This window comes from Dama dama, chromosome 9, assembly GCF_033118175.1.
Source record: "Dama dama isolate Ldn47 chromosome 9, ASM3311817v1, whole genome shotgun sequence".
NCBI classification, from domain to species: Eukaryota; Metazoa; Chordata; class Mammalia; order Artiodactyla; family Cervidae; genus Dama; species Dama dama.
Genome location: NC_083689.1, coordinates 24676570 through 24690034, shown reverse-complemented (window position 1 = coordinate 24690034; position 13465 = coordinate 24676570). Strand labels below are relative to the sequence as shown.

Here is a 13465-nt window from a genome sequence, read left to right as displayed (position 1 = left end):
AGACATTTTTGTTTTGTAGTCTGAGCAGCTTCCATGCTGAGCTTCTCCTCCTGCACCATCTCATTTCCCTTAGAGGGCTGGAGTCCACGCAGGGTCACACAGCAGGTCCAAGGTGGGCTGAGAGGTCTACAGGCTGTTACTGGGTGACCCCTGGGTGTGAGGAAGGAGACAAATCCATCTCGTGGAGTCCCCCACATTTTGAGCCACAATGACCTGCTGACCCTCAGCATTTCCAGTGTGAGGGTCCATAACTTGATTCAATATTTTTTCTTTACCAGCACTCAGCTTCTGTAATTCACAGAATGGATGTTCTTTGTCTTTAATCCATGGGGCAGCCTGTGATTTGGGTGGATTTCAGAATCATGCAGTGGGAGGACTGTGAGCTTGCGGAAGGGTCTGTGGATTATGCCGGACAGGGATTCCACAAATCCTAGACTGTTTCAGGCGGACCAGAAGGGACCAGAGGTACTGAGGAAATGGGCTCCTCACTGCCCAAACCCCTGCTGATTACCAGTTCTTATTCTTCCCTTCATAAGACCCTGGGGCAGGGGGAGGGGTAGTCACCCAGCCAGGCCACAGCTCCAATCCAGGATTAATTAGGGTTCAGCAAGCAAGGCACTCACTTCAGGCACAGAATTTAAGGTGATGCCAACAAAACAAAATACCCCAGTAATCAAGATAAATAACATTTTGTTGTTGCTGTTCCTCACTAAGTCGGGTCTGACTCTCTGCAACCCCATGGACTGCAGCACGCGCGGCTTCCCTGTCCTTCACTATCTCCCTGTTGTTGCTCAGATTCATGTCCATTGAGTTGGTGATGCTATCCAAACATCTCGTCCTCTATCGCTCCCTTCTCCTCCTGCCTTCAATCTTTCCCAGCATCAGGGCCTTTTCTGATGAGTCTGCTCTTCCCATCAGGTAGCCAAAGTATTGGAGCTTTGGCTTCAGCATCAGTCCCAATGAATATTCAGGGTTGATTTCCTTTAGGATTGCCTGGTTTGATCTCCTTGTTGTCCAAGGGACTATCAACAGTCTTTTCCAGCACCACAATTCAAAGGCATCGGTGTTCAGCATTCTTTATGGTCCAGCTCTCACATCCATGCATGACTACTAGAAAAACCATAACTTTGACTATAGGCACTTTTGTTGGCAGAGTGATGTCTTAAATAACATTGTAATATAATATTAAAAAAAAATCTTATTTGCAAATGGTGGCCCTTGGGCTGGTGGCTGTTTTTGTAAATAAAGTTTTGTTGGAATGAGGGGCAGCATTAGGGTATAGGGAGTGAGGCAGGGTCATGCCAAGGCAGAGTGGATCTTTATTTAAAAGGTTGGTATTCTGTTCATTGTGGACTTGGGGCATGAATTGATTCCATTTGTCGATTATTGATCTTTTTTAAAAATTCTTTTTATTTTTGAATTTTATTTGGCTGCATCAGGTCTTAGTTGCAGCACACGGATCTTCATTGCTTAATGTCGGGTCTTTTCTTTTTGGCTCATGGACTCTCTAGCTGTGATGTCCATGTTCAGTAGTTTTGGCGTTCAGACTTAGCTGCCCTGTGGCATGTGGGATCTTAGTTCCCTGACCAGGGATGGAACCTGCATCCCCTGCATTGCAAGGTAGATTCTTAACCACTGAACCACCAGGGAGATCCCTAGACTATTGGTCTTGATGACTGAGATCTGGGCACCCCCTGAAATTTTATGCTCAGGGTCAGTGCCTCACTTGCCTCACCCTGGGGTGGGATAGGGGAAGGCCGCAGAGGGGCCAGGCTGGAACAAGCAGTGACATCCCTGGGGACTTCTCCACCCAGGACAGGCAGGGTTGGGGGGAACTAGTGTCTGGGACCCCCTCAAGATGGCCGCCCTTGGAGTGGGTGGGGGGCTTTGTGATGAAGGAGAGCAGTTGCCTGCTAACATCTGCTCAGCACCCCAACATCCCCAGCACACCGTCAAGCCCAAGTGGACAGTCCTCCCCTTCAGCCTAGAAATGGGGAATGCCTGCTTCAGCTCACCCTCAAATGTGTGTGTCACCCCCACAGTGGCCCCGTCTGGCTACCCCAGCTCGGGTTCAGGCCCTCTGCAGATCCTAAAGCTGTTCTTTCATTTGAAGAGTATTTTTGGAGCGCTGCAGGAGCTGAGGCCAAACTCCCTGCATCCCTGGCATTACCCAGAGCAGGGTTCCCGATGCCAGGTGCTCCCAAATTTTCCATGACTTGGCATTTCTGAGAAAAACGCCTCAGTTTTGGTGCCAGGCAGGGTTACAGTCCCCAAAGGCGTCCATCTCCAGGACCTGTGAATATGTTATGTGGCATGACAGGGGGAAATGAAGGTTGCAGATTAGATGAGGATGGGAGTGACACTGGATTCCTCGGGGGTCCTTATAAAAGGGAGGGGGAGGGTCAGAGGCAAAGAGAGATGGGAGATGCTGTGTTGCTGCTCTGAGGATGGAGGGAGAGGCCGGGAGCCAGGGATGCAGTGCCTCTAGAAGCTGGAAAAGGCAGGAGCCTCCGGGAGGAACCAACTGCCAATCCATTTTAGACTTCTGAGCCCCAGAGCTGTTGAATGATGAATCTCGGTTGTTGTAAGCCATTAAGTTTTGTTACAGCGGCTGTAGGAGGCTCATCCAGTTCCCTGCATGAAAGAGGACCACAATCCTCCAGTTTATGGATGTGCACACTGCACAGAGCGGGGGCACGACTTCCCCCAGAGCACACAGCACTCAGGCCACACACACCCATCCGAGGGGCCCCCACCTTGGGTTTCTGGCCACAAACTGGATGGGACCCCTTCTGCTGTCCTTGGACACCTGAGGAAGGAGTACCCCTCTGCTGCATCCCAAAGATAAGACAGGATTCAGGAAATCCTGGATCATTGTATCTGGTTTGAACCAGGGACTCAGATGGCCCCTGTGGATGAGGAAACCGAGGCACAGGAGGAGGCAGTCTTTCACCTGCCTTTGCTGCAGCACCATAGGGGAGATGAGTCCCCGAGGCAGGGTCCAACGGCCCAGCCCGCCCACTCCCACCTGACTTCTTGAAATCAGGCTTGCAGGGGTTGCCCCACAGTGCCCCCCTCATCCCCTTTTCTGTTTCTGTCTCCTGCGGGGCAGGAAGGCAGTTTCTTCCCATGTTCAAATGAAGCAACTGAGGTCCTGGGACTTTTCTGTTGGTCCAGTGGTTAAGACTCTGTGCTCCCAATGCAGGGGACCCAAGTTCGATCCCTGGTCAGGGAACTAGATCCTATATGCTGCAACTAAAGATTTCGCTTGCTGCAATGAAGATGGAAGATCCCGCGTGCTGCCACCAAGGCCTGGTGCAGCCCAATAAATAAATATTTTCAGAAAGAAAGAAACCAAGGCCCAGAGAGTGACCCTGGGGTGTGGGAGGCTGCCCTTGGCCATAGTTTCTGCTAGGTGCTCTCAGGCCACCTCCTTCCAGAAAGATTAATGGCAGAGGCCTCCAGGGCCTACCAGGGTTTGAGCCCTGACATCAGACTCTGTGCTCTGCTGTCCCCATCCATCAGGAGGGGGTAGGAGAGACTCTCCAGCCCCAGGGCAGGAAGCTGCCAGCTCCAGAGTCACAGCGGGGAGGGCATAAGTCTGCACTTCCTTTCTCCTTTCCTCCCAGCCACTTGGCTCTTCCCCTGGACCCAGCTCAGGGCAGGAGTTTCCCTGGACAGCTTGGTCTCACTGGCCCCTCTCAGCACCCTACTTATCCCTGACTGGGGACTCTGGGTAGGCTTGACCCTCCCTTTGCCCATCTGTAAAATGGGGTTATAATCTTCCCTCATAACTCAGTCAGTAAAGAATCTGCCTGCAAGGCAGGAGACCCAGGTTCGATTCCTGGGTGGGGAAGATTCCCTGGAGAAGGAAATGGCAACCCACTCCAGTATTCTTGCCTGGAGAATCCCATGAACAGAGGAGCCTGGCAGGCTAGAGTCTATGGGGTTGCAAGAGTCAGACATGACTTAGCTACTAAACCACCACCACCGAAATGGGGTCATAGCAGTACCCAGCTCACAGGGGAGTGAACACAGGCAGCGCTGGGAACTGCATGAGCACTCCTGAAGTGTGACCTCCAACCTCATCACACGGTTCGTTCTCCACTAACGCCCTGTTACTCAGGGTCAGCTTTGGTGCTGAAGCCAGGCAGCTCCCCCAGGGATCCCAGAAACCCCTACTTCCTTTCCCTGCTCTTCCCATAAAAAAAAAGCCCTGAAGTTTGCTATTAAATTGGTTTCATCTTTATTGGATTCCAACCAAATACAGCAGGGTAGGGGTGGGAGGGGACAGGGGGTGTTGGTTCATGTTGGGATGGGGGCAGGCAGAGGGGGCTGGGAGATCCCAATACACTGATGTTCTATGAGTCCTAACACTGTCCTAACATTGTTGAGAACATACTCCCTCTCCTCGTGATGATGCTAAAGGCACTTGGATGTCGTTTTTTGAGGGACCCTCAGGGTTGTCATGGCAACCAAGGTCAGGCGGATGCTAAGGGTAAAAAAAACTAGTCCATTCTGTTCAACTCTGTATGGGGCTGCTGGAAACCCCATTCAGCTCTCACTCACATCCTGCCATGAACGGGGTTGGGGTGGGGTCCCCACCTGGACTGGCTGTGGTCAGTAGCCTGCCACTCTGTCCTGTTGGCCCACGAACACAGCTTGGGGGCAGGGCCAGGGCCTCCTAATGTTTCTAGCCCAGGGAGAATGGCCAGTGTCCCTTCCCAAGTTCTGTCTGAATCCTTTGCTCAAAATTGCCAGGGTAGACAGTTTTTTCTCTGCCTTGTCTCAGAAAGACCTTGAGGAATCCAGAAAACAAGTCAAACATCAAGCTTGTCCATGGGCCTGGCCTCTATGTATGGAGAAATAGGTTTGGCCATCAGACTGATTTTATAGACGTGGACATCAATGGTCTTCAGTTGCCAAGCAAGATCACACAGCTGGGTGAAAACAGAGCCTCTTACAAGGTCCGTGAGAATACTGTCTAGTCTCCTGGTCAGTAGCCAAGCTCCTCTCTGGCTGAGGTCTGGCCCTACAATACTTCCCGTGCCCCTTCCCCCCAACTGTTTGTCTGGCCGAGGTAGAGAGAGTGGGGGCAAGGACCAGGCTGGGGGAGGCAGGGTCATGTATGGCCCCTGTTTGGCATCTAAATCCTTATGCAAAACCTCAGCTCCTGCTTGCACATTTCCAGTGACAGGGAACTCACTACCTACAGAGCAACAGGGCAATGACCTTGGGGCAATGACCTTCTTTCACCTGAGTGACAGTCTTCCTGTGACTCTCCACTCTTTGGCCCTGGATCTGCCCCAGTGTTGCAGGGACCAAGGTGCCTCTGTCATCTCCTAATGTCCCAGGTTTGGACTTCCCTGTGGCTTGAACCTCTGTCCCATCCTTGCTCCCAGTCACTGCCCCTACAGTGCACAGGACAAGGACCCTCAGAACCATCCAGACACTGGTCTCCTTCCCAAGGTGGGCAGTGGGCAACAGGGCAGGGGTGGTGCAGACTCAGGACTGAAGGTCACGCCATCTGGCCTGCTGGAAAGGGACACCCTGGAAGCCATGCTTCTGGACCAGGGGCCAGGACAGCTGTCCTTCTGGGGTAGTGAGGGCACAGGAAGCAAGCAGCAGCTGAGGGATGGTGGGAGGAACTGGAGGAATGGCTTCTCCTAGCTGGCAGCCCGTCTTGCTGGGCTGGCAGGTCCTGGTGGGAGGCAGTCTGGGTATAGGGACTTGGGCCAGTGGGTCAGGAGCCATCCTGTGTGCTGGACCCCTTCAGGGTGAGCCTGACCAGTGAGACCTTAGCTCAGCACCTGAGGTCTGCATCAAGTGGCCAGCTGAGTGGGAGCCGGGGGTCAGTGAACGTCTGGGTGTGAGCAGAAATGGGTCTCAGGTGTGAGCTGCCTGGCCGAGGTGGGGACTGGTCTCTACCAAGAGCCCAAAGTGCCCGTGGTGATCTTGGGGCACCTGCTTAGTGTCAGCTGGGTATGAGGTGTGTGTGTGTGTGTGTGTGTGTGTTCCACTCTGGATCTGTGCATCGTGGCTGTATGCCTTGGGTGTAAGTATGTGCTCTGGTGTAGTTGGAGGGGGGTATCCAGGTGTGAACGGTGTGGGCTTTCTCATGCTCTGACCCGGAGGCCGGACTGCCTTCCCTGGGATCCCAGGTGTAGACCGTCTCCACCAGGTGTGAGTTGTTTTGTGTTGAGGACCCTGGATCTCTGAGCTCCCATCCCACCCTCGCCCAGCTGAGCAACCACACCAGGGGCAGGAAGACAGGGTGAAACCCTTAGAAAAAAACGCTTGAGAAACTCTGCAAAAGATGCATCCTGATGAAAAAACAGTCCTGTGGTTGGGTCCCTACAAAAAAAGGGGGAAGTTCTGCCAGGAGCCGGCTCGCGGCCGCCCCCTATGGGAGATGCATAGGTGGTCTTCAGATGGGCCAGCCGCCCGCCGGCGTGGGCTCGGACGGAGACGGAGACGCTACTTCCGGCGCAGGCCCAGCGGCGGGGGCCGCGGGAGGTGGGCCCCGGGGCCTCTCATATCATCTTCATGTTGAACTTGCGGGCTCCCCCCTGGCCGGCGGCGGCGGCGGGCCCATCCACCTTGCGGAAAGAGTACTCCACCGAGAAGTTGTTCTTGTGCTGCCCGCGGCCGCGGCTCCACACAAAGAGCAGCAGGAAGCAGAAGAGGACGACACCCAGGAAGGTGATGCAGCCCATGGCGGTGGACACCAGGATAGTGGTGAGGTCGAGCGGGAAGCGCGCGGCCACCTGCGTGTCGTTGCGGCCTTCGCCCGGGGTCCGGTTGACGGCCGGCTCGGGCTGCACGCTTAGGGTGGCGAAGTAGGTGTCGTTGCCGCCCGCGTTGCTGGCCACACACGTGTAGGTGCCGCTGTCCCCCGGCCGTGCGTCCCGGATGTGCAGCGTCCCGCCCGGCAGCACGCGCGCCCGGCCGGCGCTGGCGGCGGTCACCGTGCGGTGGCGCGGGGTCACCCAGGCTACGGTGGGCGCCGGCTCGCCCTCGGCGCGGCACTGGAAGCGCACGTCGGCGCCCGCGGCCGCTGTGACGCGCTGCAGTCGCCGCTCGCGGATCTTGGGCTTGCGGCACACGAAGTACTCGAAGAGCGCCGAGTCTGGCAGGCTGCGCAGCGCGTCGCCGCGGACCTCGGCCGGGGTGGCGCAGGCCGGCGGGCGGCCGTCGAAGTTGAGGGTCTTGCGGCGTTGCACGACCCACAGCAGGCGGCAGTCGCAAGCCAGCGGGTTCCCGTCCACGCGCAGCGTCTCCAGCGTGTTGACTGAGTGGAAGGTGCTCTCCTCCAGCGTGGACAGCAGGTTGTTGGAGAGGTTGAGCAGGCGAATTTGCCGCAGTCCCAGGAAGGCCTGCGGCTCCACCATGGCCAACAGGGCCCCAGCCAGGTGCAGCTCACGCAGGCGCACCAGGTCGCGGAAGGACCCGCGTGGCACCGTGCTGATGGGATTGTGCGACAGGTTGAGGCAGGTGAGGTGAGCCTGGTGGCGCAGGGCGGCGGCGGGCACGGCGGTGATGTTGGTGTGTGTGACGGACAGCGAGGTCAGGTTGAGTCCCCGCAGGCTGCCGGCGGCCACCTCCTCCAGCAGCGGCCAGTTGTCGATCTCCAAGTGCAGCAGGCCCGGGAGCCGCTGGAAGTTCTGGTCCTCCAGGGCGGCGATGGCCAGGTGGCGCAGCCGCAGGGCGCCCAGGCCCCGCAGGTGGCCCAGCGATTCGCCAGACAGCGCCGTCAGGTTGCAGCGCTCCAGGGTGAGCTCCTCCAGCGCCAGCAGCCCGGCGAAGGCTCTGCGCGAGATGAACACCAGGTCGTTGTCCCCCACCTCCAGCCGGCGGAGGCTGCGCAGATCCTGGAAGGTGTAGTCCAGGAGGATGACCAGCTTGTTCTCGCTCAGGTCCAGCAGCGTGAGGTTGTCCAGGCGTGTGAAGACGCCGGGCGGGATGAGCTTGAGCAGGTTACCGCGGAGGCGCAGCACGCGCAGGCGCGGCAGGTTGGCGAAGGCGCCCGGCTCCACGTGCGCGATCACGTTCTCACTCAGGTCCAGCTCCTCCAGCAGTGGCAGGGCAGCCAGGTCTCCCGGGTTCAGGCAGCGGATGCGGTTGCGGCTGAGCTCCAGCAAGCGCGTCTCAGCCGGGATGCCGTCGGGCACCGCGGTCAGCCGGCGCCGGGGACAGGCTACGGCGCGCGTCTGCGCCGTGCACTCGCAGCGGGCCGGGCAGCCCCCGGCGGGGGGCAGGGCCGCGGGCAGGAGCAAGAGCTGCAGGCTTAGCACCCACAGCCAGCAGGTCATGGTGCGGAGCCTGGGCCTAGGGCCACACCACCATCCTCGTGGGCACCTGTGGGCGGGGGCAGCATTAGTACCCGCACTCCAGGCCTGTCCCATCCCATCCTAGCAGTGCGCTCAGGAAGCAGTCGTCCACTGTGGGACCCGGAATCCCACTCCTGGGCATCTACCCAAGGGCTGTGAGGGGAGCAGCCTGGGTGGATGATCAGGGTGGACAGAGGGGTGACTTCAGATCAGGACAGGTGACATGCCTGCTGAGACCCTGTACAGGGTTCATTTGTGTTCTCCCTAAAAGAAACACGGCTTCCCACATGGCACTAGTGGTAGACAGTCTGCCTGCCAGTGCAGGATGTGGGTTCAATCCCTGGGTCAAGAAGATCCCCTGGAGTAGGAAATGGCTACCCACTCCACTATTCATGCCTGGAGAATCCCATGGATAGAGGAACCTGGCAGGCTACAGTCTATGAGGTTGCAAAGAGTTGGACAGGACTGAGCACACACAGACACATACACACATACATACATGTAGAAGCCCCTGATTCATTTTAAGGGGCCTCCCTTGAAAATAGGTTCTTTGCAGATGTGATGAATTGAGATGAATTTATATTGGATTCAGTTGGCCCTGAATCAAATGACTGATGTCCTTGTAACAAAAACGGCAGTTTGGATGCACACAGAGATGCACACAGAGGGAATAAGACTGTGTGAAGGCAGAGGCTGGAGGGATATGTCTTTATAAGTCGAGGATGGCTGGGGTCCCCAGAAGCTGGGAGAGGCATGAAGGACCCTCCCTTGGAACCTTTGGAGGGAGATGGCCCTACAACACCTGAATTTCAGACTCATGGCCTCCAGAAGCCAGAGTGCATAGACTTCTGTTGTTTAAGTCATTCAGTTTGTAGTACTTTGTTTTGGCCACAGGAAGCTCATGCAAATACATAGGAGGACAAGGAAAGGGCTGTGGGTGTTAGGGAAAGATGGTTCCAGGCTGGAGGAACAGCTAGTGCAAAGGCCCTGAGGCAGCAGGAGCAAGTGGAGTGAGTGGGGGTGAGGAACCCGGAGATGCACTGGAGGGGCCACAGAGGTGGATGATGTGACCGGGAAGGACCTGAGGAACAGATGCCAAAAGCCTGGGCCCCTGCACCTGTGCCTTCCGAGTTGCTCCATCTCTCCAGGCAGCCAGCTGGCCCTCCATCCCCCATCTCCCCCATGCTCTGCTGGGCTGCAGCCCAGATCCCAGGGCCAAGGTGGGTGGGGGTGGGGAAGGAGCAGCCAGATGGCAGCAGTTGCTCTGTGGGCTGGGCAGCTATTTTCAGTATCTGAGCAGCTGAAGCCCCCAGGCTTCCTCTTACTGCCCCCCACTGCCCCCACCAGCACATCCCTACTGCCTCTTTCCTCACTGTTCCCACAGGCCTGGCCCAGCAAGGACCCAGGCTCTAGATCCTCACCCATGAGGTCAGCTCCTGCTTGCCTGGACCCTTTTGAGAATTTTAGGTGAAAATGAACAGACACAGAGCCCAGAGCTACTGCTGGCTTAATGCTAGAGGCGAATCATACGTCACTAGGAGGAGAGTTTGTATTTTGCAGGTGTCATCAAATTAAGATGAGGTCATGCCAGAGTAGGGTGGGCCCTGATCCAACGACGGGTGTCCTTATGAAAGGGGGAAATTTGGATGCAGACATGCAGGAATGATGGCCATGTGACGACGGAGGCAGAGATTGGAGTGATGCATTTATAAGCCAAGAGACACCAGGGTTGCCAATAAGCACCAGAAGCTGCAAGAAACAAGGGAGGATCCACCCCTCGAGTCTCTGCAGGGAGCACAGCCCTGCTGACACCTTGACTTTGAATGTCTGGCCTCTAGAACAGAGAGAGTAACTTTGTTGTTTAAGCCACCCTGTTTGTGGTCTTTCATTATGGCAACTACTGGATACTAATACAAGACCTTCATGAGTAGCCACGTATCAGTAAAAAAAAAACACAAACAAGAGCAGAGGGGCATCAACAGGGAGGTTTGCTGCAGCGTCGTTTGGAAAAACAAAAAACTGGAACTAACTTAGATATCCATCTACAGGGGATCCAGGAAATAAATTGTGGTCCGTGCCTGCTGTGGAACACAGGGAGACTTTTATATACCAATGAAGAAAGACAGTGGAGGTGCATGTATATGGGGGGAATAAAACCCCTAGAACTAATCTCAGTGTCCATCAGTGGGTGCTCAGTCATGTCCGGCTCTTTGCTACCCCATGGACTGTAGCTATCCAGGCTCCTCTGCCCATGGAATTTTCTAGGCAAGAATATTGGAGTGGGGTGCCATTTTGTACTCCAGGGGATCTTCCCGATCCAGGGATTGAATCCTCATCTTACATCTCCTGCAGTGGCAGGCAGATTCTTTCCCACTAGTACCACCTGGGAAGCTGGTTCATCAATAGGGCATTGGTTAAATAAGCTAGGGTCTGTGCCTGCTGTGGAATCAAGGAGATTCATGTGTATTTAGTAGAGAAAGAAAGCCAAGATTTACTTACATGGAGGAAAAATGGAACTAACCCAGGCACCCATCAATTAGGGGATCAAATAAGCCATGATGCATGGTTATTGTGGAGTGCTGGGAGATTTGAATGCACCCACAAGGAAAGATGGCTGAGTTGTAGTTCCAAGAGAGGCTGGAGGAATCGAGGTTGCCCAGCAATCACAGACAGCACAAGCCTATTCATCAGGAAGTAAAATCAAACACCAAACTCAATTCTTGATTTGGTGGGCACATAAACACATGTGCAGGTGCTCCCGAAATGCCTGGGGATTCACACACTGCATGAACAGCACTGTGAGTGGCAGGAATGGAGTTGCAGTCATGGAGAGCGTGGTCACACCATGAGGAAACCAAGGTACCCCTGGTCTCCAGGAGGTCATGGGTCTTAACTCTCTAACCCTGGCTGGGGAACCCAATGGGGAGGCGGACAGAGGGAGCAAGAAGCATCTGGTTCTGCTTTCCCACTGCAACTGTCCTTAATCCCAACCCGTGTATCGCAGGGAACACAATCCTTCCCCGAGGCAAGCTGCCTTCCCAGGCTCTCTTTCTAGGTCATTCCCTTCCATGTTGTTGCCCTGGACAGCAAGCAGAGGGGCCATGTCCCACGAGGGCACAAGACAGTCAGAAACAATGGTCCCCTATTCATCCATCTCTTTCTACCTTAAACTGGCTCTGCAGTCACTCCTAGGTTGGGCCTCTCCCTGTGGTCAAGGGGTCACTGTCTGTCATCCAGGGATAGGGGATAACTCCTCAGTGGTCTGCTTCAGAGCAGCCAGGCACCGCCAGCTCTGCCCCCAGAAGGAAATGACTGGTGTTGTTCAGTGCCCCAAACAGACTCCTCGTGGGGGTGGGGGACAGAGCGGCCTGCTCTTTTCTTTCTGCAGGAGAGAATTCACACCCCTGTCCCCTCCCCGCCCTCCCCTCCTCCCTCTCCTCACTCTGCTTCAGATGCACAGGCCTGCTTGCTGCTCCTCCAACACACCTGGTGTGGTCCTGCCCCAGGGCCTTTGCACATGTTAGGCAATACCCAGACCACCATCCCTACAAGGCTCTCTCCCTGACTTTATTTGGATCTGGCCCCCGATGTCACTTCCTCGGTGACTTTTAGTACTCAAGTACCCTCCCAGACTCTCTTATATGCCGCTTAAACCCCTGTTCAAAGCAGGTCATTGTCTTCATCCACATGGCAAACACTGCAGCAGCCACTGCTCTGGGCGATCTGAATGGGTCCATTCAAGTCCCACAACATCCTCATTGGGAGGGGGAAGCCCCACTGCCACCCTCATTTTGCAAATGGGAACACTGAGGCAGAAAGCAACGTGAATCACCAGCTCAGGTACACACAGGGCTTCCCAGGCGGCAACAGTGGTAAAGAATCCGCCAGTGCAGGAGATACAGGAGAGGTGGGTTGGACTCCTGGGTTGAAAAGATCTGGAGAAGGAAATGGCAACCCATTTCAGTATTCTTGCCTGGGAAACCCCATGGACAGAGGAACCAGGCAGGCTGTAGTCCATGGGGTTGCAGAGTTAGACATGTCTTAGCACAGGTTCACATAGCACGTCAAGGTGGCAGGGGATAGTCTCAGGGAGAGGTTGGTGGTGCTCAATCCTGTAACACTATCTCTCTCTTTTTTAAACAGGCAGGAGAGAGTCTTGGCAGTTCATCCGGCTAGGATTCAAAACACAGCTCTGTTTTCGCTGGACCTGCAGTGCTCGTTTCCTCTCATTCATCGATTCCGTCCATCTGTCAGTCAACAAACGTCTACCGTGCCAGGCATCTTCCAAGTGCTGAGGACACAGAGTGCTTGAGACAAACAGGTCAGCTTTCTGGGAGCCGACAGATAATAAAAGAGGTAAATACATGCTCTTCCACCTCTGGCGGCCATAAATGAAGAGGAATAAATCAGGAAGATGACAGCGGGGTGTCGAGGGCATTGTAGTCATCACCGTCATCAACTTACTGAGGAAGGATGGTTGTGCAAAGAGTTAGGGAGGGAGAAAGGGGGCCTAGCAGATGGGGGGCAGCAGGACCGGGCCGGTCAGCCCAGGAGGCTGGGAGCAGGCCCCGTAGAGAGAGGAAGGTGGACTTTCAATCTACAAACTTAAAAAATATTAAAAAAAAATTTTAAAGTTTTTATTTATTTGGTTGTGTCAGGTCTTACTTGCAGCATGTGGGATTTAGTTGCCTGACCAGGGATCAAACCCAGGTCCCCTGCGTTGGGAGCACAGAGTCCTAACCACTGGACCACCAGGGAAGTCTCCCCCCGCCCCAAATTTTTTAAGTTGGAAAGAATTTTAAAAAATAGTTGTCACAGAGGCAGCCAAGAACAATGTCAGGAAGGAAGTACTCAATTCGAGAGGTCAGGACAGCTTAGGGCACAGCCACTGTGATACAGTTTCTTGGAAAGGCCTGCGGAGACCTCAGTTCTGATGTGCTGTGTGACCTCCAATGAAAAACGCGCCCTCTGTGAACCTGGCCTGTCAAAGGCAGCGAAACCTCGGTGTTCTCAGAGCTCTCCTGTGGTAATTGCTCCCAGGATGAGAGGACAGCTGGTCCTTTGGTGCCCAGCAGGGGCCACTCCAGCTGTGACCTAGTTTGTGAACTCCAACCTCTCCCAACCCAGTGTGGGCC

The 13465-nt window shown here is 55.1% G+C and overlaps 1 protein-coding gene across 1 annotated transcript; it reads right to left on the bottom strand.

Annotated features, from left to right (window-relative positions):
• Positions 1 to 6461: 6461 nt before the first annotated feature.
• On the bottom strand, positions 6462 to 8312 carry LINGO3 (leucine rich repeat and Ig domain containing 3). Its single transcript, XM_061149319.1, has one exon. The coding sequence runs from the start codon at positions 8310 to 8312 to the stop codon at positions 6534 to 6536; it is 1779 nt and encodes a 592-aa protein (XP_061005302.1). The 3' UTR covers positions 6462 to 6533.
• Positions 8313 to 13465: the final 5153 nt, after the last annotated feature.

Coding starts and splice junctions, on each gene's coding strand:
- LINGO3 (XM_061149319.1), bottom strand. CDS start 8,312: ATGACCTGCTGGCTGTGGGTGCTAAGCCTGCAGCTCTTGCTCCTGCCC.